This window comes from Panthera pardus, unplaced genomic scaffold, assembly GCF_024362965.1.
Source record: "Panthera pardus isolate Hobbes unplaced genomic scaffold, ASM2436296v1 HiC_scaffold_12, whole genome shotgun sequence".
Classification (NCBI taxonomy): Eukaryota; Metazoa; Chordata; class Mammalia; order Carnivora; family Felidae; genus Panthera; species Panthera pardus.
In genome coordinates, this window is record NW_026526677.1 from 98032954 (window position 1) to 98058977 (window position 26024).

At 59.2% G+C, this 26024-nt stretch overlaps 1 protein-coding gene and 1 long non-coding RNA gene across 5 annotated transcripts in view; one reads left to right on the plus strand and one right to left on the minus strand.

Moving 5' to 3' along the window:
- Window positions 1–235: 235 nt before the first annotated feature.
- The window catches only part of NECTIN1 (nectin cell adhesion molecule 1), a 92818-nt gene continuing 67029 nt past the window's right edge, over window positions 236–26024 (plus strand). For all 4 annotated transcript variants that reach the window (XM_019468877.2, XM_019468874.2, XM_019468878.2 and 1 more), the window contains exon 1: window positions 236–692. In XM_019468877.2, coding sequence (XP_019324422.2) covers window positions 614–692 — 79 coding nt within the window. In that variant the 5' untranslated portion in view covers window positions 236–613. The remainder of the gene's footprint in view (window positions 693–26024) is intronic.
- LOC109278515 (uncharacterized) overlaps window positions 15177–26024 on the minus strand; it is a 291024-nt gene continuing 280176 nt past the window's right edge. The window contains exon 8 of the long non-coding RNA XR_008421279.1: window positions 15177–15446. This is a non-coding gene — a long non-coding RNA (uncharacterized LOC109278515). The remainder of the gene's footprint in view (window positions 15447–26024) is intronic.

The following is a 26024-nucleotide window of genomic DNA, read 5'->3' on the forward strand; positions in this document are numbered from 1 at the left end:
CCCGGCAGCGCGAGCGGCGGCGGCGCGGGGAGGGGGGACGCGCGGCGCACCCGGCTCGCCCTCCGCGCGCGGAGCCGCACCGCCCGAGCAGCCGAGCCGCGCGCCCGCCCGCCCGCCGCCTGGGCCCCGAGCCCACCGCGCCGCCCGCCCGCCGCCTGGGCTCGTCCCGCCGCCCTCGGAGGACGGCCGGCCATGGACGCCTGCAAGTTGGAGCCGAGCGGGAGGGTGTGAGCGCGCCGGGGGCCGGGAGCCCGCGCCGCGCAGCCGGGCAGCCGGGCGCGCCGGGGGTGGGTCCCTCTCCCCAGCCCGGCTCTGCGTGGAAGAAGAGGGCGGGGACCGGCACGGGGAGGAGAGCGGAGGAGGAGAAGGGGGCATGACTCGTGCAACTTGCGGCGGGCATCCACCGAGCCTCTGAGCCGCCGGCGGCCCGGGGCCCGGATTGCGGCCGCGCGGATCCCACCCAGCCCACCCCGCCCCGGCCGACGGCTGCGGCTGACCTGGATCCTCGGAGCGCCCGGCGGCCGGCAGCGATCGGCCTTCGTCTTCCGGGCTGGTTTCTGGAGCGCGGGGAGCGCTCTCCTCGCGGCCCCTCTCGCCGGACCCCCGGACCCCGATGGCTCGGATGGGGCTTGCGGGCGCCGCTGGACGCTGGTGGGGACTCGCTCTCGGCTTGACCGCATTCTTCCTCCCAGGTAAGCGCGTTCCTCCTCTGCCTTCCACTCTCCCCCCACCCCCCCCTTCCCCGCCACCATCCAATGCCTTCCCGAGGCTGGGAGCTGGACGGCGGGCACGTCTGGGTTACAGGCAGCAGAAGGAGGCAGAAAAGTTGGGTCACGGCTTAGGTAAGGGGGGTGCGGGTGGCACGGCGGAGAAAGAGAGGATGAGAAGCCTCACAGCCTGCCCTGCAGGGAAGCAGTCGGATGCACGTCTCTGTGTAGCAAGAAAGCACTTTCTCCGCTCTGTTTTTCACAAAAATAATAATATGTAATCGCGTTCTATTTATTTAATAACCAGCTCTCAGCTCGGGAAGCAGTTTGGAAACACTGCATGTTACATAAATGCAAAATAATCACCGTAATCGCCGTCTCGGGGTATGAGACAACAGCCCCAGGGGGAGGGCGTCAGTCTCGGAGCTGGTGGGCTGCGGGTTTGGAGGATGGCAGGGGGGCTTCGTCTCTGTCGCCGGCCCCTTCGCCAGACGGCTCCGCGCGCTCGGGCCCCCTCCCGCCCCACGCAGCCACACGCGGGCGCGGAGAGCCGGCTCCTGCGTCAGAGACAGCTTCTCGCTCACCTGCGGTTCCTATCCCGGTGGGTGAGGCCCGGGCCGCGCGGGCTCGCAACCTCCCCGCCTTGCGCGAGCCGGACTTCGCCTCGGAACTCCGCGCGGGGTTTGGGGGCTCTCCCCGGAGGAAGCGCCGCGGGCTCGGTGCCAGCCAGGTGGCTGCATGACCCACTTTCCCGAGGCTGCCCCGCGTGTCCTTCCTCGAGGCGGCCGGCGGCCGAGGGGTTAACCCGATGCCCGACCCTGGGGTGGCCCGCGGTGGCCCATCTGACGGGTGGGGTGGGGGCGGAGGCTGGGACCGGCCCCGGCGTATTGTGCTGGGGAATGAACTGGAAAATGCGTTTAGGAGGCAAATCCGACCGAGTCCCCTCGCCTGGGTTTAACCCTTTGTGTCCCTGGGGAAGCTGCTAGGCTCCCACGGTAGCTGGTGACACCAGCGGGGGTCAGGGTGGGGGTGGGGGTGCCTCCAGCCCTCCGGGAGGAAACCTGAGACGACCTCCCGCCCGGGCTAGATGGGGGGGTTTTGTGGGGGAGGGCGGGGGTTGGCTGGAGCACGTGGTCTGGCCTTAGGATAAGGGGTCGGAGTAGGGAGAGACCAGCTCCGCATGGGGCAACAATGTCACATCTGGAGCGCCGCCGGCAGCGGCCCGTTGGAGACGCCAGCGGTGCCGCAGACTCGCGGGCTAGTTTGTTACCCCGGGGGGCGAGCTTGGCTGCCGCGGTCCGGGGCTGGGGTGTACCCCTGGAAGGCAGGAACCTGGCCTCATTCAATTCTATGCCCCTTCTGCCTCCAGCTCACTGCCAGGGCTCCACCGATCTGGCTGAATGGCCTATGGTAGCAAAAGCACTTTGTGGAGGCCGGCACCACAGTGCCCCCACCCCTGCAGCCTGTGGGGTGCTGCCCTGCTAGGTGGGGGGCGGGAATTCTAGGGCACACAAGCAGCATTATCCATTTCTAGGGGCCTGAGTCGACCCCCCCTTCCCCCGCAGGGTGGTCGTGGTGAGTGAGAGGTCTTTCTCTCACACCGGACCTCCTGGGAAGCCAGCCAGAGCTTAGGCCCTAGGACGTCTCTGACCACGGGAAGGGGGGTGCGGTGAGCTTCTGGGAACCCTTCAGTTGCATAGTGTCCACACCCAGATGCTAGGGAAAGGAGAGTTTTTGGGGAGCTCTAGCTGGTCTGGCACACCAGGGGTTAACCTCATTCCCATCGGACAAAGAGTGGAAAGGCTTGGGGGCAAAGAATGGACTCACCCCCTTTCCACTCCTTTCGTTGTTCTCTTCCCCCAGCTTTGAGGTACATAGTGGTTAACTCCTCTGGGGGGCTGGAAGCCTGCCCTGCTCCACCCCACTCAGGAAGTGGGGTCAGGGAGATGGCAGTCTCACCTGGCTCAGTGTAGACACTCCCCTCTCCCCAAAACTGCAGATTGAGGGGTGGGATGCAGACAGAGAACTACAACTCAGGCACTTAAGCCCTCCTCGGTCGACTGTCATTGTTATGGCCGGGGTGGCATCAGGGGCAGCCAGAATTCATCCCCCCCGCTGGCCAAGCTCCCTCGCACACCCGCCTGTGTGCCCTGTGCCCCTGCAAAGGGAGGTGGGCGGGTGTGGTTGTGCCCCTCTGACACTGGATGGAGGCTGGGGGGCTCAGAAGTTGCCTGCCCACACCCCACTTTCCACCACTCGCCAGCTCCCTCCTGAGTGCTTTCTGTTGCTCCTCTCTGGAGACTTGCCAGCTGGATGCTCTTTTCTGGGTTCTCCTGGGCTGTGTCAGGGAGCATGGAGGGCAAAGAGAGGTCCTCTCTCTGGGGCGAAGCAGGTGGGGGCAGCCCCCAGTGTGTGCGATGGCCCCCTGACTAAAAAAAAAATAAAAACACTCAATCTGGCTATTGACGTGTAAACACAGAAGTATGTTTTCAACAACACAGCCTTTACCAGGCTGGGTGGTAAAGCCCACAAGCTTCGGAGATAACAGTCTGTGGTTCCTACAGGTCAACTCAGAGGAGATGGCCAGTGGAGCATAGGGACGACACCCCCGAAGAGGGACAGGAGGAGCCCTGGGGAGGAGGCAGAGAACCTGCCTTAGAAGCAGGTGCACAGAGCCGGTGTCCCACCTACACCACACCCTCCCTAATTGGCTTCCCCAAACCTTTTGTCTGGAAAGAGAACACACACCCCAGGTGTCGTGCACACCCTCGGAAGACCTGTCGGGCCCGCGGCACATCCCTTCTCTGCAGTCTGTACAGAGCCTGCAGAAGGTGGTTTCCTTCAAAACTCCGAGTGTCGGAGCTGCTGGGCTATTTTCCTCTCTCCCCATTTCTCACAGACAGTGATGTGCTCAGGCTTGCTGGGCAGGACATTATGGCAAAACCAATTCTGCCGGCCTGGGGATTACAGCGTGTGCGAACAGCAATCTCAGTGCCCGCTTTGGAGGCTGCGCTGTAGAGAGTGTCTCAGAATCAGATTCAAGGCCTGACAGTCCAAGCTGGAGGGGAGGAGAAGATCTTGCAGAGCCTGGGCCCCGCAGCCCTGGCTGAGCAGCCCGTAAGGCATCTCTGAGCCTGAATATCTGTGGCTCAGGGGGACAGGTGGTCCCTTGTTGCCCGATGCCGGCCAAGATGATGATACCAGTTCCCGTCTCAGCCACTCAGCTTTGCACAATGAACCCACCTACTCGTTAGCCACTTCCTGACCCAGGACCCCGTTGAATGCTGCCAGGACGGTCATGCCAGCCAGCAGAACCCTGGTGCCGATGGCTCAGCAAGCGAGCAAGTGGGCCAGGCTTGGGGGGGCAGGGGGGTGGCGCGGGGCCGGGGCACGGGCAGAGGGTCTGCCCCCGTTGCTGCGTCTTACGATACTGCCATTGTTTAGCAGCTGACTTACGTTCATTGTTCGGCACAAACAGAAAACACCCGAGGGAGGTGTGAATATACCTTCGATTTTCCTGATTGTATCTTTTCCTGGTTAACCTGGTAACTTGAGTGGCTCCCACCTGGGGGAGAGACAGACCGAGGGGGTACCTGTGTATTCGCCTGTTTTACCGTCGTTGTCGTTGTTGTTGTTTTGACTCTGACCGTCAGCCCGCGTGCCGGACTAGACTGGACACCAGCCAGCTGTGGCGCTCCGGCGGTGACATTTCTGACAGCCTGCATATCGTCTCACCATCCGTGTGGACTGGCACACACACGTGCCAGGCTTTGTGTGCTTGCGTCGGTGATCTGCAATCCCCTGTGCACGGGCAGACCCACGGGCGCGAGGGCAAGGAGGTCTTGGGCGCTGGTGGCTGTGGGTCGGCACGGGACTAGGGCTATAACTGTATATCAGGTGTATATTCACGTATAACCGATCTCTTCTGTCTTTCCCACTAGGGTTTTGTGAGCGGCTCTGAGCCTTGATAAGACCTGTGTTGATGTCACAGGGTCAGAGAGGTGATTTGGGGAAGAGACCTAGGACTTGCCAGGTGGGCTGCTGGGTCCTTTGAGAGCCGGAAGCCTTTACACTGGTTTCTTTTTCTGTTCTTGCCCTTGGCTTTACACTGGGCCTCTGCATGCTCAGCTGGTGAGGAAGGAGACTTTCCTGTCTTGTCTCCCTGGCCCATGGTATCTGGATCCTGGTGTCGACTGGGGCCCGGCTTGCCCCAGGGCTTCTCCAGATCCCTAGAAGGCTGGGAGGGGCCCCGGGAGATAGGTTTGCAGCTACTCATTGGGCATCTTTACTTTGTGCCTGAACACTTGGGGGAAAGGGGATCATCTGAGGAGAAAGGTGGCCAACTCTGGGCATTTTAAAAGGGGCAGGAGTGCGGGTTTGGGTCCTCCACGAAAATAGCCCCGTGGAACCAACCACAGGCGTACTCAGGTCGGCAACATACACGTGCCTGGAACCACCCTGGGCTCCGTGCAGCAGAATGGGAGAGCCCCCTGAGAGGGAATGAGGGGCGAGAGGCAGGGAAGAACTTTGCCTGTCCTGGGAACCCAGGACCCCGTGCCCAAGACCGGCTGGCAGGTGTTTCTCCCCCACGATGCCCGCCCCTCTCCATAGAGACCAGGTCCGCCGAGCCAGCAGCAGATGTGCTGGCGGGGGCAGGAGGTAACTTAAGATCTGAGCAGGGATCACTTTGCAGAGGGAATGCCCTGCGTTGGAGATAACACCCCTTAGTCCAGTTAACCCTTGAAACTCTGGATTGTGCTGATCTGGGAGATGGGGAGAGGGAAGAGGTGGGAAGAAAACACATCAAGCCTAGCACCTGAACCCTGACCCGTTCCCGAAGGACAGATGAACACAGTGCAATAGGAGAGACCCGACAAGGACACAAAGGAAGTCTTCCTGGTGGCAGATGACGGGCTCTTTACTTTAGGGCAGTGGATAATCCCAAGGTTTATCCTTGAATGGGGGAGGGGAGCAATGGTATGTATTCCCCCCTCCCCCCCCCCCCATCCGCCCCGGGCTCATGGGATCTGTGCCTTTCACAGTCTTCTAGGGCAAGGCAACAGCGGTCTCGGGCCCTAGTTCTGAGAGAGCGGCAGACGGCTTGGTTCCTCTCCCTGCAGCCTAGGAAGGACCCCATCGTGGCCACCCAGCGTAGTGAGACAGCAGAGTGCAGCCAGGTGGACTGGGTTTGAATCCCAGCTCTCCTACTTGCTGGCTGAGTGGGCTTGGTTAAGTTACTTTGTAAGCCTCAGTTTTTCCCATCTGTAAAATGGGTTTCTGTTAATACAGATTCCAGAGGAGGTTGTGAAGTGTAGATGGACAATAAAGTATGAAAAGTGCTTAGCTCGTCACCCGGCCTGTGATAAACATGCAGTAAAGTGGCAGCTACTCCTATTCTCCACGCCCGTCCTCTGAGTGGTCCCGGCGCCCTCTCAGCTGCCAGCTGGGCAGTGGCCACTTTGTACTCCCTTGAGAAAGAGCCACTCAGCTGCCTGCCCAGTGCTGACCTCTCTTCCCTTGTCGCCAACCGGGAGCTGCTCATTGAGCCCCGCCTGGAAGTGAGGGCAGGGGCCGCAGCAGCCCCTGGGGGCTCAGATGGCCTGGTGGGCTCCAGGCACCTGCGCGCCCGACCCCGGTGGTCGTGTACTCACAAGCAGCAGGTGCTGTGTGGTCTTTGCTCTGCAGCCTGTCACCAGGGGCTCTCCCCGGCACCCTCCTCACTCCCTGGCTACATCTGGAGTACTGGCTGTGGTAGAAGCCGGGGCCGGCAGGGAGGGCCTGGGGCTCAGCCCCTGCCTTCCTTCAAAATCCCACGTTTGGGGGAAGGGTGGGCAGCACGACCCTCTCTCCCGCAGCCCACTCATCTGGCAAGACGGTACAGCCAGATAGAGCATCCCTCCTGGCGTCACCCCCTTCTCACTGGCAGGAAGCCCTCCCCCAGTTTCTCCGGTTGCAGATGGAATCCTTTCGCCCCCAATAATAAAAATGTCTGTGGTGCTCTTTACGGCTCGTGGCTCCAGCCGATCCTCCCAGTAGCCCCGGGAGAATGGTATTCCTGGCCCTTCCATTTCACAGATGAGGAAAGTGAGTCAGGCTTAGTCATTTGCTGACCATCTCAAGCCAGGGAGGCCAAATCGGGTGCCAGAACTTGTGACTTCAAATCCAGTAGATGAAGGAGATGACACAGGCTGAGATGCACAGATACAGAAGAGGCTGAGCCGGGCCACCACGGAACGTGTCCGGTGAGACGGTCATTCACTTCACCAGCCACCACCATTCTCCCCCTACAACAAGCCAGAGCTCCCTGGGGAATGGAGGGAAAGGGGGAAGACATAGGTTGGAGGGTGGCCCAGCCGGAGGGAGCTGACCGTGGAGCCCAGGTCGGCACGCCCAGCAAGAACAGCTAGGGGAGCCAGGGAGAACAGTGTCCCTCTGGAAGCTAGAGCATCACCCCCTGGAGATCTAGCCTGAGACATGGGCAGGGCCCTGAGGTATGAGCACAGAGCCCCAGGGCACAGGCAGGCACTGGGGCAGAGAGTGGCGCTCCGAGAGCACGCGGACGCACAGAGCCACAGAGAGGGGAAGGGGTGAGATTTGGCAGGCAGAGCGGACTCCCTCTCCTGGGCCACTCCCCGCCCCGCTCTGGCCTGCACAGACCCCAATGTCATTCCCAGTTTATGAGGAGTCTCATTACCAAGCCACAGACAATAAAACCCGCCCGGCCACTCTGGCCCGGATCTCATTAGAGGACATTAGTTCCACTGGCTGGTAGCTCCACTGGGAGACAGCGGCAGGCGTGGCCCAGGAAGCAAAGCAGGCCAGTGGCCATGGGCATGAGAGTGTCCCATTGGGAGTTGGAGTTCGATCTGTGGGCTTAAGTGGAGTTCTTTGCCTCCCCGTTCCCTGTCCTGGAATGTGTGCTCCCCAAAGCTGCAAACACAGGTTCCCTCCTGCCCACTCGAATCCCCAGTTCTGTCCCCTGCCTGAAGGGGAGAAGCACACGCTCCCTCCAGGGCTGTTCGTAGGAGCCCGCCTTGTCTGGCACGAGCTGGCTGAGAAGCTTAGCAAAACACCATCCTGCGGAGGGGGGCCTTGGGGTCAGGGGACGGCTCCCCACGCTCACCCGTAGGTCTGAGAGTCACATCCCAGCAGTAGAGATGAGTTTGGCTTCCTCACGGCCACGCTGGCTTGAGAATCCCGGCCCATCCTCCTGCCCCGTGGGGGTGGAGACCTGGGGACCCCACGGTGGAAACATTTTTCCTCCCTGAAGATGCACTTCTGTCACCTGACAGCTAGGACAGGGTCTCACCGGTCTCACACCGCTCCCTGAGGTGGGGTAACTTGTCCACAGTTGCTGTGACGGAGGCTTGGGTGCCGTCATGGGGTTCTCCCCACCGGAGCCGGGATTATTTCTTGCTCAGCAGAGTCGAGTGCCTGTCGACAGCCCGGCTCCTCTCTGCCTCTGCCTTCCCCTCTCCGCTTTATCTTGATCTCTCTTTTCCTACAATCCTCCGCATATACCTGCTGGTCACCAGAATACCACCGGGGCTCAGTGGTCATCACCATAAAAAACAAGCCCAGAGCAAAGGAAAGCTCGCCCCTTCCTGGTACCTCCGTCTTGTGGAGGAAAAGTAAGCGACAGGCGCAAATAACTTGTTCTTAGCGCACACGAGCTCACTTGGTACGCTTCCATGGAGGGTCACACAGGCCAGCCCACGCTTTGGCGCATGAGCTGGTTTGCCCGCCAAATGAGTCAGCGGAGCTGGGAGGGCCGATCTGTTTGGGCAGACGCGAGTCCGCTCTGGAGAAAAGGGGACTAGAGACCTGTACTGGCTCCTGGGGCTCCCCCGTAGGGCCCTAGTCTCGAGCCGGTCTGGAGTGCTGGCCCCAAGGGGGATCGGTGAGGCTGCCTCCATGCGCTCTGGTTCCTGGGGCCCGAGCCGCGCCCCCAGCACGCCCTCCCTCAGTCCTGGTATCTTGTGGGCAAATGCTGCCAGCCTGCTAGGACAAAGAAAGTTAGAGAAGGTGCCTCAGAGCCAAGCCAGCCTTGCCACCACTTGACATGGGCCCCACCTCGGGAGGGGCTGTTAGTAGCGCCCTTGTTCACGGGACTGTTGCCACAGCCCCTGCCTCCTGGCTCTCTGGCTCCAATCTGCTCACACTGCTTCTTGGATGGATACACCTGAAGTGCACGTGAGGAAGACGCTCACAGGCCCAGAAGCATCCGATGGCTACCCCCTCCCTAGCTCCTCTCTCACTGCCCTCCCCCGCACGCCAGGCCCACCCAGCCACACACCCCTCTATTCATGTCCCACGTTTTCCCGCCTCAGTGCCTTTGCACATGCCAGCACCCCCCCCCCCCCCCCCGCCTAAAGTTCTCCCTTCCTTCCCATATCTAAATACTGAGATCAAGAGCCACTTCTGTCATGAACCTCGTGACCCACCCCCTCTCCCAGCTGGGGATAACCTCTCCCATCTCAAAGCCCCCTGGCACCTCCTCCATGCCCCCCTATGGCATTAACCACTCTGCATCTTGCTGTATAGTTATTTGAGCCTGGGGTTTTTCTTCTCCCCAAGACCAAGAGCTCCAAAAGGACAAGTCCACTGCTGATGGATCTCGGTGTCCCCGGGGCCTAGTACAGGCTTGGCCACATCGTGGGCCAGGTGGATACATGGTTGGTTGTTTGGGCAGCTGATGACGATGGTGGTGATAACAAACTTTATATTGAGACTTCTTGGGTGCCCGACACTGTTATAAACACCTCACATGTAATCACTGACTTAATCTTCATTACCACTCATGTAGAGGGCCCTTCTCTTCTCCCTTTTTTCACACGTGGAAAGATGAGGCCCAGGCAAAGGTTAGACCACCCGCCCGTGGTCCCACAGCTACTAGGTGGCAGAGCCGGGATTCAGATCCAGGAAGTCGGGCCCAGTGTCCGCGATCATACCGCTTAGCTAAGCTGCCTCTCTCCTGGGTGGATGGGTGACGGAGAAAGACGGCTTACCACTCCTGGACTAACACAAGACCCTGCGTCCGGGATGCCCACCACCCTCGTATATCGCTCAGCGCCCCCTGCTCCCTCTGATGGCGCAGGAATAACCTGGTGCGGCCCTGGAGCGGGTGAGGTTATTAGTGCCCATCATCAGAGTCTCGGTGGTCATTACTGTGTCCTTGGATACCTTACAGGTGCTCGAAGTAACAACCATTGCACTGCTGGTAGATTCCACTGCAGTCCCTGTTTTCTCTTGGGAGTGTGAATGTGGCTCTGCTGGAAAGAAATGTCTCAATGTCATCACTGTTTCATCCGCTGAGCTTCTGGGTATCACTGATGCCACCTGCGGGGGGAGGGGGGGCTCCTCCCATGCTTCACTGACGAGACTAGGGCCAGGTGGAACAGCTTCTCCCAAAGAAGCCGCCTGGAACTATCCGCAGCGGGTGTTCCCAGGCAAGCCCCTGGTCCTGGGTGGGTCCGCAGCTCAGCAAGCTGATCCTATGCCAGTGCCTATCCAAAGCTTCTGGAAGGTTCTGGTCTCGCAGGCCCTCACCCAGAGATCCCAAAAGATGGCAAGGGAGGGGCCCCTACCTGGGGAGGTGGGGAGGATTTAGGGTGTTCACTTGTGCTGGCTGCTTTGATCCCCTGGGATGAAAGGGCCGGTGCTTCCTCTGCCCGAGGCAGGTTCAGAGCAGGGAGCTGAGGACAGAGGCCTGGCAGCCACGGAGCCGGCTTAGAGAACTATCCCAGGGAAGAGGGTCGTGGGAGCAGAAAAATCAAAACGCTCTCTGGACGTTGTGGCTGAGGACTCAGCGACCTCCAGATCGCTCACATGCAGATTGTCCTCTGGAGGGTGACCCCGGGCCGATGCTCCGCTCGGCACACCCTGACCCCGCACATCACCACGTGGACTCAGGCCTCACAAACTTGCTTAATTAGGAGGGTAACTGGGCTGCAAAACAGTCATCTGATAGGTTTCGACGCCAAAGAGAAATTCCTCCTAGACCCTCTGCTGTTCTAGATTATCCATGCTCCGTTAGCTTGAATTACGGCGCGGCCTCTGTGGCCCAGACACAGGCCAGCGCTATGCGATTGGTTCCTGGGCCCGGAATCTGCCCGGCGCCCAGGAAGTGCTTGGAAGGAATAGTAGGATGGAGGGCTCCGGACCCACCTGGCCCCCATCCAAACCTAAGGAGGAGCGCCCTTTGTCGGCACCAAGGGACCCGCATGGCCCTGGGCCCGCGGATGCCCAGCCGCACTCTCGAGCCACACCACCTCCGTGCCCCTCTTCTCTACCCTGTGGGCCAGATGTCCTCCGAGAGTTTGGTGTCAGTGGCAGAAGCTTCCTGCGGTGGCTACTGGGTAAAAATTGAAGCAGGGGCAGGGACAGCCTCCTCCTGAGTGTATATAAGATCAGAGCACAGCAGCCACACTGCACCGGATTATTTTATTATGATTGCCCACCTCCCCCGCCCCCCGAACTGTCCTCCATCTCATTGGCCTAGATAGCTACATCTCTCAGAATGATGGATGGGCTGCCTCCCCCTTCCCAGGCAGGGTGGCCAGCCCTGCTACCGAGCCGCCCTCCTACCCAGCCCCTTCCCAGATTTATTCCCTGTGTTTATGGTGCCCGGAGAGTAATCAGTGTCCTGGGCCGGCTGAGCACTCTGATTATCTCCATTCGGCTGATGGATGGGCCTTTGGGGAACTTAGGCAACAGCCCCCCGCTCCCCGTGCCTGCCCCAGCCCGCCCGGCACCCTTCCCAACCTGAGTCACCTCCCCAGAGTCAGATGATGGGCCTCCCTGCCCCTACCAAAGGGGTGGCAATGGGGGAGGGAGGCCGCAACGTCCGTAGGACCCACCTCTTGGCACTGTGGCAGCGATAAGCGGGAAGGGTCTCTGTGGCTCTCCCTTCCTCCCAGAGAGCCTGGAGCAGGGGCAGACAGAGCCACCAGGCCACTTTGCTGGGGACCAGCGCCCCCCGCCCCCCCCCCCCCCGACTCAGAAACATCCTGCCCAGGAAATGGCTCGATTCTCCTCTCCCACCTTCTCACTCCATCACTCCTACCCCCTCAGCACTTGTGTATACAGCTCGAGCTGTAATGATAATTTGTGCTGCTTTATGTGTTTCTTTACAAGTGTTTTTATGTCCTCTGTGTGTGTATGAGAGAGGTTTATGGTGTGTGTGTGTGTGTGTGTGTGTGTGTGTGTGTGTGTGCGTACGCGCTCCCGATTAGACTCTGATTGCCATCTTCTCCCCCACGGAGGCAGGGGGCTCTTCCCCGGCTGGGGGAGGGGAATGGGCAGAGCCTGGATACTGGGGGGCAGGGGCAGGAAGTGGGGGGGGAGAGGCAGGCAATCAAAGACGATGACCATCAGAGGCAGGGTCTGCACTGCCCCCCAGCCGCCAGTTAGAGAATGCAGAAGGTCAATCTTGGATAATTGTTTTGTCTATAGGATCGCAAACAACTGGTTTGACTGTTTCCTCCCCAGCAAATTGAACCCACCGGCTGCATTGGAACCACGTGGTCCCCGTCTCTTATCACTTACGTGCGCCCTCACGCGTATCTGGGTCTCGTCTCCTCTAAACTTGAGTTCCCTTCCCTGGAAAGCAGGGATGTGATGATGAGAGGTTTAGAAAAGGTAAATAATGCATGTGGTGTGATGAACACAGTGCCTGCTCCAGAGCGAGCCTGCACACCACTTGGTTATTGTTAGGTGCTGCTGGCCCGGGGAGCCTCCATCAAGGGGAAGGGCAGTTCCCTGGGACCGGGCAGCCTGGCCCAGCACACCGCAGGGGTCCCTCGGCTGAGTTCCTGTCACTCCTCAACTTGGCCTAACAGGGGACGGCACCTGCCCTCTGACCTGACACACAGCAGGTGACAGCTGAGGGTGCCCTCTCTTAGTGGCCACAGGACAGTGGCCTGGCTGGGAGATGGAGAGAAGGAGCTGGGGCCTTGTAGGGTCGGCCCAAGTAAACCTATCACTCCTCCTAAGCCTTCCCTGCTGGGCTGTGAAGGGCCTAGGGACAGGGAGTGCGTTCTCCTGCCCCCTTGCAGGCGGGTTAAATTTCTGAGCCTATGCGTTCCCCTCCCCTCCCATCCTCGGGTCCAAAAAGAGCCTCCCAGCTATCAGCTGAGGGTACCTCCCTTCCCTGGAGGGGAAAATAACTCCCTTCCCTGTGGAGGATAGACTGGGTAAGTCAGGAGAAACCTGGCATTGGAAGGAGAGTCGAATGATCCTTCTTAAAACCCCTCAACTGCAGCCCTACCAGCTGGTTGAACATCCAGCTTCAGCATGAATACCTCCAACGATGGGGAACTCACCACCCTACGTGGATGCCCCTACAGCTCTCACTGCCCCAGATTCTTCCTCGCACGGAGCTGAAGTCTGCATGCCTGAAGCTCCCACCTATTAATCCTGCTTCTGCCCACTTGGGATCGTGTGGAGCGCGTCTGATCTTGCACGTGATATACTTCAGGCATTAAAGAGGGTCTCCAGCTCTCAGTTTTCTCTCCCACGAGTGCTTTTGACCAGGTCTGACACGCTCTCTCGATCCCCGGTGGCCGGCGTGATGCCCCAAATACAGGCTGACCTGCCCGAGGATTTTGGCCTAGGATTCCCCAGCCACTACAACCACCCTAGGATCCGGGAGTTGGCACAGTGGGTCGGCTGCCTTCACGCCTCCCCACCTCCACCTCACCCCTTCCGAACCCTGTTTTCCTTTGGATTAACAATAAATTGCAGTGAAAGATCCGCTTATCTCCAGCGGGAATTAAGGAATTAAGTTGGTGATGGGGAGAGAAGGGCCTGAGAAAGGGAGCATATTGCACAGATTCAGGGCATAGGGAGGACAGCGGGGAGGGCGGTGGGGAGGGGCTGCCTGCCGTCACTGTCACTTCGCCCTGGAGACAGCAGGAGCAGCCCCTAATTCTCCCAGCAGCCTGTGCCCTGATGGGGACGGGTGGGGGCCAGTTGGAATGGGTGTGGTCACCGTGGGAGGCAGTGCACCACAGGGACGCCCACATGGGGTGATCTCCTGGCAGCCTCTCGTGTCGCCCATTAGTGCCTCACGACATGGGGCAGCGGCTCCATGGCATGTCGCGGCACTAAGGGCGAGCTGGGGCATGTGGCCGGGTGAGGCACCGCACCCCGCTGTCTGACACTGTGATACGGAGGCCGTGATATGGTCCACCACCCTGCAGGCAGTTCATCGGTACCATCCAGGCACTACATAGCCCGTAGGCAGACCCTTGTGACCCACTTTGTTTCTCAGTTGAGACTGAATTAACCATGGCTTCCTGTGGCCCGTTGTTAGATGAGGCTCTCGCCCCTGGAGCATCTGGGCTTCCCTGAATCCTGAAGGTAACCCAGCAGCCTCCCTCCTGAACCCCAGCATGCCTCTGCCCTTCTCAGCTCCAGTGCCCCTGCCCAAAGCCCGGGAGGCTCAGCTTGGAACCCCTTCTCCCACGTCCCCGAGGCTTCCCGATCCCTGCCACCCTCCCTGTCACCAGACCCCTCCCTAGCAGCACATTTGGGAGCTCCCCTCCCTCCTTTTCCCTACTCCTCCGGCCTCCCCCCCCCCCCCCCCCCGCCAAACCCTGAGGCTGAGCAGGGAGAGATAAGGGGCTGAGCTACCCTCCAGAGGGTGAGGGTGGGGGTTGGAGGCCAAGAGGGGATGGATCCCAAGGACCGCTGCCTTCGGGTCCTCCAGACTAAGCATGGGACCTGCCCCAAATAATAGTTTCAATCACTTGTCATCCTAGTCTCTCCCGACACCCTCCCAGGGCTGGGAGTGGGGGTTGATATTCAATAGCAGCCGCCACCTCTGGGAAGGGCACCGGGAGATAAAATGCAAGGCCAGGCCTGGAGATAGTCTCCACGCTAGGAGGAGGGGCGGGGAGATCTAGGGATGCTTGGGATTCAACACCGGTGAAGGGGTGAAGCCAGAAATGGGGCGCTCAAGTCCAAGAGTCTAGCTGGTTAATAATTAGTAGCTCTGGTTAATCATTGGTGTTTTTCCCCCAATTTCAGCTCCCCCACCCCCACCTTCTAGGCTCTGCCCAGGCCTCTGAAAAAGAAGCCCCCACCTCCGCCCCTGCCCCGGGCCGCCACCTCCCCCCTGTCCCCTCCCCCCCAGCTGGTTTCTGGTCCCTGGAGCCAGTGTGGTATTTAATCTTCAAGAGAGATTAGTGGCCTGTTTTAGCCAGCCTCCCCCCACAGGCTCTTTGGATGCCCCTAGATATTTCCTGCTGGGAGGGCGGGCCCCACGACCACCCCAGAAGGCATCTCCTTAGCAGGGCCCCTGGCCTCTGTTGACTCACTTGGCTGACCTTGCCGCTGGCCAGGCAGGGTCCTGGGGTGACCCTGTGGGTAATGCTTCCCTAATCCTTTAGGTGAGGTCAGTTAGTCAACAGATGTTTATCTATAGGTGCCAGGTCCCTTGTGTCAAGACAAAGTGCTTTCAGCAGCTCAAACAGAGGTTCAAGGCTTTATTGAAAGGCTAATGTGCCTCAGGGGGCACTTGAAGACCAGGTGACTCCCCAAGTGGAAACAGGATTGGAGGTTCAGGGTGAGGGGGAGAGGGGGCCACGCGTCCTTGAGCTTGGGCTTTGGGGCGACATTTTCATCTCCAACTGCTAGAAAACTTGCTGTTGGGCCGTGTGGGTTTCCAGGCCTCCTCCTCCATCCGGATCCTTGGTGCTATCCCACCCGATGGGTGCCGGAACAGTTCCTTGAGACCTGTTTTTATAAGGCGTGTGGTCAGGGGATGGGGAGGTGGGAAAGAGGAACCTCTCCCACCTGTTTCAATCCTTTGCGGGAGCTGGTAGGGAGGTCCGGCACTCCAAACAGGTGCCATTCCTGTTCTCTGGGCACAGAGATGCACAGAGCAGTGCAGAGAATTTCCCGAGTGAGTAAACTAGGCACGGGGCTCTGAAGGGGACATGGGGTGGGGGTGGGGCCCTAATCTGGGCCCTGGAGCAGTGACCTTGAGGCTGAGACCTGGAGTCTGAGTAGGAGTGGCTGAAGCGGCCCCTCCCCCGTCCACAACCACCACCCTCTGAGACATCCTGGGGGCCTCTCCCCATTCCTGGGGAGCCCGCACACCCCTGTCAGAGCAAGAAGTGTGATGTGTCACAGCCCTGCTCTGTCTGAAGCTCTCTCAAGCTCCCCAGTGCTAGTGACTTAAGTACAGACCCCATGGTCCACGTCGGGGTTTCTCAGCCCCAACCAGCACTATCTGGACGTTTGGGGCCAGATAATTCCTTTTTATGTGGGACTATCCTGTGCACTGTAGGACGTTCGGTCTCTACCCAGTAGAAGCCAGCAGTGTCCTCCCTCACCCCCCACTGCGTGACACTTAAAAAATGCCTTTAGACATTGCTAAACGTCCCCTGGGAGGCAGGGGCACCCCAGGTGAGAACCACTGGTCCGGGGTCTCACTGTAGCCAGAACCTCCTGCATGGTCTCGTACTTTCTCTCCTCCCCTCGCCCCAGACACTGAGCCCTTTGAAGGAGAGGGCTCAGCCTTAAGATCTCTGCAGGCCTTAGCTCGGTGCCTTGTACACAGTAGATGCTCCCTAAACGTACAGTAAACCGATGGGAGCTGGCTGGCTTCCCTCCTTCTCAGCCCCTAGTAAGCGACGATGAGGTTTCCTTCTTCTGCGCACCTCTCCGTGTTGTTGGCACTTTGCGTAACCCCCGTAGCCAAGATGTGCAAACTTCCGACGCTTCCCGTTCTCCTTCCTGACACCTCCCATACCCACCTCATGTTGTTTGCGGCAAACAAAAGCATCTTTTCTCGTGGCGTTCACATTTGCTAAGTATCTCCTGGGCATCGAGCCCTGGGGGGACCGCAGGGCGCTGTGGCTGCGTGTGTGAAGTCGGGCGTGGCTGTGTGCTTCCGCAGGCAGGTGCGTGCTGGCAGGTGTGTCCGTGTGTGGCGTCCAGACCCCACTCACGCTGAGCTCGTGCCCTCTGCTCGCTGTTTCTCACCTTTCACCCCACCAGGCCTTTGCTCTTGCTGTCCCTCTGCTTGGCGGGCCTTGCTTCGTGGCCTGGCAAGAATCCCCTGCCCCCAATTCATCATTTCCCCCCCAGTATCGTCATGGCACTTTCAAGCATTCTTGCCATAGCACATTGATCGCGTTAGTGGTTAATATTTCCTGTGTCCTTGAGCCTGGGACCATGTCGTGCATGCACGTGTGTGTGTGTGTGTGTGTGTGTGTGTGTGTGCTTGCAATTCCTACTTTCTTAATACATGTTTATTAAATAAATTGAAATAAATTGCTTACTTTATTTTCCAGAGCATTTTCTTTGTACTATTCTAAGCGTGTCTCTGATTAATGGCTTTGCGTAACCTTTCTGCGCGTGCCCTCATGAGTTTCTGTGCGTGTGCGTGTGCACGGACATGCGCACGTATACGTGTGCAGCACTGTTTCGTTGCACGTGGATGTTTGGGTGTACATGTGCGCGTGCATCTCTGTTCCAGCGTTTCTGTAGATTTAAATGTGTGTCCCCACCCCCACCCCCCGGTAGTGCCCCTCTCCAAGGCGGCATTCCCTCAACCTTTGTCAAGGGGTGAGGTTAGAGGGGACTGAGTGGGGACCCTCCTCCAGCCAGCTTTCTCCACCCATCTCCCAGAACGTCCTTCTGACCCCAGTCCCTGATCTGCCGGAAGGGATCGGGGGCTTCCTGTCCATCCTCGGGGAGCCCAGGGCGGGCAGGCTGGGTTGGGGGACAGAGCCCTCTGTGGCCTAGTCGCATACACCCCTTTCTCCATCCATCTCTGCCCGGTTTAATTGGAATTTGGCTAGTGGAGACCATCTGTTCTATTCCGCCTGTTTCCATGACAACCAAGTGGCTTGAGACTGAGGTTTGTAGTGAGAGAAGTGGCCTAGGGGATGCTGGGAAAAATCACTGAGGCCCTCCCCCTCACACCTGCTCCGCCTCGCCTTCTCCTCTCTGCCCTGCCCTCGCCCCCAAGCCCAGAGTAAGAATAAAGCTACTGCCCACCAGGGAGTCGGGAGGGCATCACCTTCCTTTCCCAGGCTGCTTTGGGCTTCCTCGGGCTTCCATTCACAAGCACTTGCCCCCGTGCAGACCGGGGTGGGGGGTGGAAGGGGGGCCGGTCCTGCCCTCTGCCCGCCCTGGGACCAGAAGGAAAACCTGGAGACGTGAAAGCCTGCAGGTTTTCCTATAGTTTCAAGCTTCAGCCACCCCTGCCTCCAGACCTCTTCCTCACCCCATCCGAGTGTCAAAATCTTCAACCAAGGACCACACACACACACACACACACACACACACACACCACTGTACAAGCATCAGAAATTTCAACCCACTTGTGATGGCTGATCCGTCTCCCCCCTTCCTCAATGCCGGTGTCCAGGGAACCCGAGTCCCCAGACCTTCTAGGTGACAGGGCTTTGAGAATGGGGTCCTTTGCTTCCCAACCTCGGGGGTGAGTGCTCCCTCACAGCCCTGTTATAGTCGCTCAGGACCACACACAAAGGACTCTGTCAGAGCACCTTGCTCCCCAGGGGTCTCCCTCTACCCCTGGTGCAGAGTGGGCCCCACCAAGTACGTGGCCCATAAAAGAGCTCAGAGCCCAGCAGAGAAACTGGTTGTCCCTGGGCTCCCAGGAGCTCAGACAGGCCCTGACACACTGGGATGTGAGTAAGGCTCCCTCTCTCCTATTTCTGGACAGTTCCGTTTTCACGGTGTTATTTTCTGCCCTAATTTCTCCGTCTATGGCAAAGCCGCTTCCCTGCCTGCTCTATTACCGGGGGACCTGCCTGTCTTCAAAATTAAGTGCTGTGGCTTGTCAGGTGACCTGTCTGTCGCTCAGGTCCCAGGCGAAAGGTGCCAGCCACACCTCTTGAGCATAGGGAGACGGGGAGCCTGCCCCAGATGGGGGGGTGGTCCCGGGATCTCTCCAGTGGCCTGCACCCTGCAGAAGGTCGTTGCTCGGAGCAGCTGTGCTGAGCGGGGACCTCTACATTTGCGGGTGCTGCAGCCTTGCCGAGGGTCTCCCAGTGGCCAGCCTGGGTCCGTCGGGGCAGTGGTGGTATCCAGCCCCCCACCATCCATTCTTCCAACCCCTGGCAACGCCACTAATCTACTTCTGCGCCTATGGATTTTCCTGTTCTGGACATTTCCTATAAATGGAATCACACCGTGTGGCCTTTTGGTGGCCGATGTCTTTCACTGTACATTCCATGTGCCTGCTTCTGTGTCACCACCCTGCTTAGAGAGTATCAGCAGCCCCCCCCAGTTGCTACAGGGTGACGTGCAGACTCTTGTCTCCTACAGAGCCCTCTTTAAACCAGCGCCCATCTCCCGCCCCATTCACCTCTGCACCAGGAGCCAATGCTCAGCGACATTCAGGCTGTAAAAGACGCTGTCCTGTTCCTGCTCCCTCTTCTCTCTCCGAGGGGCTCCTGCTTACCCTGCAAGACCCAGCTAAAAACCTCCCTCTCCTCCGATCCCTGCATCCCCCTCAGAATCGCTTTTCCTCTTGGACTCCCATCGCTTTTGGTTCGTACTTCAAAAAGCAAACGAAACATAGCACTTAACTCGAGAATTATTTGTTTGCACGCCTGGGTTCCCTGCTAGACGGAGCCTCTAGAGAAAAAGAAAATGCCTTATCCTTTTTCATCCCTCTATCCATCCTCCCACCTCTTACCATCAGCCACCATGGCTGTCACCTCCACCCAAGGGAAGCTGGCCCGGTGCTTGACTCCGAGTATACACTCGGTAACACTTGAGAGATAAAGGCGAGGGAACTAGGAAAGCCAGAGCCGGTAGAGTTCATCTGGGAGAGGTGACCCCGGAGAAGGACCCGGAAGGAGGGGAGGTTTCGGCATCCTGACGTAGCAAAGACTGGCTGGGTGTGGCTGGGTCTGAGAGCTGCCTTCGTGTGGATGCTCAAGGTGACAGAAGGCGGGGAGGTGTCCTTCCCTGAGTTAGAAAGCCTTTGCGGAGCGGGGCGCCTGGGTCATCACTAGCATGGGAGATGGGGTGGAAAGTTTGGCAAAAGGGTGGAGGCCGAGTGGGGGAGGGGCAACAAAAGAGAGCAGAGGGCGACCCTTAGCTAGAAAAGGAGAGCGGCGGGTACAGGAGAGGAAGGTACCCCAGCAGACGCAACAGCTTGTGCAAAGGCCCAGAGGCAAGGCAGAGCCTAAAATATCCTGGAGGAGAGAGCCTGGCATGGGGGAGGGGGAGGGCTGGGTGAAGCTCAGGCTGGTGGGATGAACGGGACCCCAGTTGCCCAGGGAGCTTTACGACGAGCTGAGCATGGTGACCTATGCACCTGTCTCTGATGAAAACCTCCCCGTCCTTCAAGGGCCACTTAAGGACGGACGGACTTTCCCTGACCACCCCAGCTGGCAAGGGTGGCTGTCCTCCGCACATGGAAACTACTGGAAGGCGAACGATGGGTTTTAAAACCCTCCCCTTCCTCAGCCAGCCCCACGGGGAGGAGTTGAAGGGCAGGGGCGGACTGGGGTTGCCTGCCACATCCTAGCTTTGTGCCTTGGACATCCTAGTGCGCTTCTCTGACCCTCAGTTTCTGCCCCTCTGAATGTTGACCACCTGAGCACGAAAGCGGGGTAACACCACCGACTCCAAGGATTCGATGAGCTGGGACATAGATGCTCTGAAGGGGCCGTGTGGGCCTTAACCCCCACGTGCGCTTATCAGCACAGCCAACCAAGTGAAGGAGCCGAGGCCCCTTCCCTCCTTGTCTTTTACGTCGTTTCCAAAAGATTGGGAATGCTGACGGGGGCGGGTCCAGGCCGTGTGAAATGGGCTCGAAAGCCATCATATTGGGGGTGCCCGGTGGATCACAAACACAGCCTTCACTCTCCAAGGGCAAGGGTGTGCAGAGAAAAGCTACAGCGGTGCTCCCCCGGGGGGGCCGGTGAGGGGCTGGGGGCCGGGCCAGGGGTAGGACCCAGCCGAGGCCAGCAGCCTTCTCCACGGGGAGTCACCGGAGCCGCTGGCCCTCCCCACGGTGGCATCCAGTTCCCAAGGAGGGTGCCAAGCAGACCTTCTGCCCCTGCAGAAACAAAGCTGCCTAATTGCCTTTTAATCTGGGGATGTCGGTGTGCTCGTGTTGGTGCTGAATTGTAAGGGGAGATAATATCTTTCCCTTTGAGTGAAAAGTTATTTGATCTCTGTGTGTCAGAGGAAAGCCTGTGCCCAGGGAAGAGGTGGGACGGAAGGGAAAGGTGGAAGGGGAGGGTGCTGGCTTTATTTCTCCCAACAACTATCATAAATAAAGGAGAACAAGCATCTCTGTTGTCCTGGCTCAAGGCCATGGTTTTGTGGAGGGCTTTCTCCTCACCCCTGCCCCTCCCACCTCCCTTTCAGGCCCTGGATGGGAGGCCAGCTTGTCTGCAGGTAGGGGTGAGCCGCCAGCTGCCTCACCCGGAGAGGTGGGAGAGGTGGGCCCCTGAGACCCGGGTGCCCGCCCTGCCACACCCCCTGGGGCCTTGGCTGTCCCTCCCCAACTCTGCAGGGGCTGCTGAGCTGTCCCAGGTGATTGCGGTAGCCTCCCTGCCTCCCTCCCTTCCAGCCACATGGGCCAGATGACTTCCCAGGCGCACTCCCACCTCAGCCCTCTGCACCTGGAATGTTCTCCAAGGCAGACACATGGTTGGTACTTGGCTCTTGGCTCAAATGTTGCCTCTCGCAATGAGGCCTTCCTGGCCACCCTTCATCTTCAATAGTCCTCTGTGTACACACACACACACACACACACACACACACACACACCCACACACATTCTCCTTGAAAATCCCGCTCTCCACAGCCTGCTCCGGGAACTGACCCTGACCAGCCATGCCGCCCTGTCCCCTGCCAGGGCCACTCTTCCTACTTTGTAGCATCCACCGAGGGCTCACAACCTCATCCCCTTGCAGCCTCCAGAGGTCAGGGTGGTCATCCCTGTTTTACATTTGCGGAAAGTTCTGGGAGGACCCCACCTTGAGCAGCAGGCTCTTAGACGGTGCTGTCCACATTTGCCACAGAAGCTCCCACCAGGCTGTGAGTGGGAGAATGTCCGAGCCCGGCCCCAGCCTCGGGTCTGACACCGGGCCAGGGATGCACACTGACTTGTCCTGGGAGTAGCTCTCCGTTCACAGCCAAGGGCAGTCTGGGTCTTGGCCTGGCTCCTGCTGACCGCCAGCTGCCCCTGTCCCGGCTCAGCTGGGTCCCCTCCCGCCCCTCTCCCCTCCCTCCCTGCACACAGTCACAGCTGAATCTTCAGCCCTGTCCCTGCGTCCGTCCACCTGGCTGGGCATGTGGCAGGGGTATTCTCAGCACCTCCGGGGCCTGCCCTTACCCCAAGGAGGAGAGTCAGACCTTCAGTGAGCCCTCACGGTGCTCAGTAAACCAAATTATAGATGGGGAGGTGGAAGCTGGGAGGGCCCAAGGGACCTATTTTTACACTGAGGACAGCCCTCTTGTCCCCGGAAGCCCTTCTCTTACAGCCCTGGGCCCTCTCCATCTCCAGAAACAACTGGGGTGGTCCCGGGAAAGATCCAGAGGGAGGAGGGAGACAGCCCTGCCCGCCAGTGCGCGTGCAGAAACAAGATGGCAACCAAAAATGCCAGCCGTGTGGCCTTGGGTGAGCCACCAGAGGTGCTCCTTCCACTGGGTGCTAAGGCAGGGTCCCCGAGCCAGGAGCTGGTGGCACTCATAGGGGCAGGCTTCCCGAAGGAGTAGCGTCCGGGGGGGGGGGTCGGGGGGAGGCAGCGACTGGTCTTGGAGAAGAGGCATGGACGCAGTGGAGTGGACAGTCTGGAAGAGCCAAGTGCACATTTCTTTAACCTGGCATTGTGAACGTCTTGCACCGTACGTGATCGATCCTTTTTGGGACCTCACTTGGAGCACTGGACGGGGAAGTTACTTTCACAGTAATCCAGGGTGACGGGAATCAAATGTGGGAATCAGACAGAAAGCAGGTTTGCTTTCTGTTTGTTTGTGAGCGGGGGAAAGAGCCTCAGAGTTAGGAGTCCTGCCTCAGCCACCTGCCGGCCAGGTCACCCTGGCACTGTCCAGCCCCTGTATCCTTGTCTGTACAGCACGAGGGTCAGATCAGTCGGTCCTGTCCAGGCTCTTCTGGCCCATCCTTGGTGCACGGTGGATGCAAGCAGGGCTCATAGCTGTCCTCCACCACGTGGTCAAATCCAAGGCCCTCCGAGGCCAGGAAGGGCACAAAAGAATGGGGTGCTGTGACTTCCCAGGGGCCGGCCGGTCTCTGAGGTCTAGAGATGTCTAACTGCCTTTACCGTAAGACATTTCTCTGTCCCTTTGGCCACCAGTGGGAAAGTCCTTCCCAACTACTTCTGGGCCTCCTGCATGTGGGACCCAGAATGGAGTCAGGCAGGAGAGGCTTACGATCCGAGCTGGCCCCCTCGATCCCTGCCAGGAGCACTTCTCGAAACTGTCTCAGTCCCAGACACCGTGGCCTCCCAGTCACGCCATATATCAATAATCGACTTCTAGAGACTGAGGGGCTGAGTGCAGGCCCTGGCGGGGCGCTGGGGTCCAGCTTGAGCAGGCGGGCGCCATCAGGGTTCTCCCGGAGCCCCGGCCCAGTGGGGGACGGACAGTGAACAAGGTCTTCCGGGTGTAGCGATGGCCAAAGACGATGATGGCCCGGCGGGAACGCGCCACAAGGGGGTCTTAACGGGTGAGGGCGCTAATCTTTCCAACAACCAAGAGGAAGTTACTACTGCCATTCCATTTGTACACGTGAGGAAACCAGAATGGAAAGTCTAAAGTCACACAGCAAGCCAGCGGCAGAGCCGGGCTTTGAACCCAGGAGCCTGGAGCTGGGACCTCTCTGCTACCCCACCAGAAAACACACCAGTCTGTGTGCCATCCCCGACGGGACCCAGGGAAGCAGACGACATGACTCTGTGGACCTTGAGGCCCAAGGTCTGGCCTCTCACAGACTCCTCCCTTCCTCCTGCTCAGGAGGAGCAAATGCCACTGACGAGGCAGGACCGGGAGCGTGCAAAAGGCAGGGCCGAGCCCAAGCAAACCCAAACCCAAAGGGAAGACCCGCTTCCTTCCGGCACCAGAGCTGGCCTGCCGATTCACGCACGGCCTCTTTCCCCAACCCCGGACTGGCCTGGTGGTTTCTGGCAGTGGCTGACCCTCTCCCAGATTCCGTATCAAAAGGCATGGGGAAATGCACTTGCCTTTCAGCGAAAGGGATCAAGATTAAACAGCGGGAAGAATTTCCGAGCTGTCATGACCATACGCTATTAAAACAGGCAGCCGGGGGAGGTGGAGGCCCTCGTGGAGAAGGTCAATGCCTTGGCTGCTCAGAGCCACAGAAGGGGTGAGTGGAGGCAGAGGAACCTAGAGGAATGACCCCTCCCGCTGGTATTTGGCTGGGCGCTGAAAATGACATAATGTCAGGCGGATCGAAGACCCCGCCCCACGGAGAGAGGAGGCTATCCGCCGTCCCCAAGCTAGCGCCACCCTCTTCCTGGGACCCTGTCTGCCCCAGCCCTGCCATCGGACTTCATTAAATTGCATTTTCCCGAAGCAGGGCAGGCCGGTGACAGAATGAGTCAACGCCAGCTTGCTACCACCGTCGCCCCTGGAGCCGGCGGGCATGGAGGGAGATAATTGGGAGTGGCTTGACAGCTTAATGTCCGGGGAGGGGCGGGGTGGCGCGGGGTGGCCAGCGAGGAGGAGGCAGGTTGATTTGGGCCGGACCCGTCTTCAGATGACCCCGCCGCCGCCACCTTTCCCCTCCATTTCCCGAGCAGCAGCTTGTTGGGCAGGAAAATAAAGCACGGGGAAGGAAATTAGATCCGGAGAATAAATTAGGCTTTCTTTATTAATTTGTCAGAACTAATTAACATCTCCCCCAGATTCGTCTCCTCTCCAGATGCCCCCCTGAGCAGGAGGAAGGGAGGAGTCTGTGAGAGGCCAGACTTTGGGCCTCAAGGTCCACAAAGTCATCTCGTCCGCTTCCCTGGGTCCCGTCGGGGATGGCACCAGTGAGGGCTGGAGCCCCAGAAAGCCCAGCGCCAGGTCTCATTACTTCACCCCTCTGAGCTTCCAGTACCTTATCGGTGAAGCCGAGTCAGGGCCTGCCTCCCCCCAGCCCCCTGACCCCCGGGTGTCAGGAGAGTGGGAGGCAGTAAGTGCCCGGTGCGGTCAGCCTTCGATGCTGCTTTGAGAGACAGAGCTCGGGCACTGCAAAGGTCTCCGAGTTCCTTCGTATTCAAAGGCCACCTAACGATAATCTCAGGAGGTGTTAAGAGCCGTCACCAGTATTCCTGTTTCACAGGTGACAGAAAGGAAGCACAGAGTGGTTAGGTACCTTATTGAGACCACACAGCAAATCGCTGTGGAGATGGGATCAGAGCCCAGCTGGGCAAGAGCTCCGTTTCCAGGCCTGAGCCACCCACCCCTGTCCCTGGGCTCTGCGGGGACCCGACACCTGACTCACTGCCGGAGTCTCACTTACTAACAGACGCCTCATTTCCTGGGTGTGAGTTCAAGGTCTCCAGCCCAGGGGCCTCCCCAGCTACCAAAGCTCGGGCACTTCTGCAGGCTGCCCCTCGGCTTGGGAAAGAGCCTGCATTCGTTCTGTGGAGTTGGTGGCTTCCCTTAGACACCCACCCCTGTCCCAGAACAGGGCCCAGCCCTGCCATTTCAGCGAGTAACCAGCTCCCAGAAACACCCCTCCACACCAGGCGCATGAGAAGCCCTTGAGGACCAGCCACACCTTGTTTGCAACGCCTCGGAGAATTGCAAAATCCAGTCTGTTCTCTGTCCTGTTGTGCAGCGATAGCGTCCCAAAGGTTCCACTGCTGCCAACCTGCAGCCCCCTCCCTCCCGGGGCCCCTGGGAACACACGGAGGTGAACACCCCCACCCAGCAGCGTCCCCCTGAGGCCCCTGAGCCTGTTGCTTTCTGCACCTGCAGCCCGCTGGGGGCTGGCTACGGAGCAGAGACTCCCAGGCCAGCCACGCCCGAAGGAACCTGCAGGAAGCCTGAACTGACTAGCTCCTACATTTAAATGAGGAAACTGAGGCCCACACGAAGCAAGTCGCACGCTTCACTGGCCCGTGGCAGCACCGGGATTAGAACCCAGGACTCCCGACTCCCAGCCCAGGCGCCTTTCAGGAACTAGGTGTTAGTGTTTGGGCTATGACATCAAAACAAAATGAATTTGTCGCATCAGGGACCCTCAGAGCCAAAAACAGGCTGAGGACCTGGCGGTGGCCAGACGGTGCAATGCCCCTGCGGGATAGGACATTCGCCAACGTGGCCGGACCGCAGGGC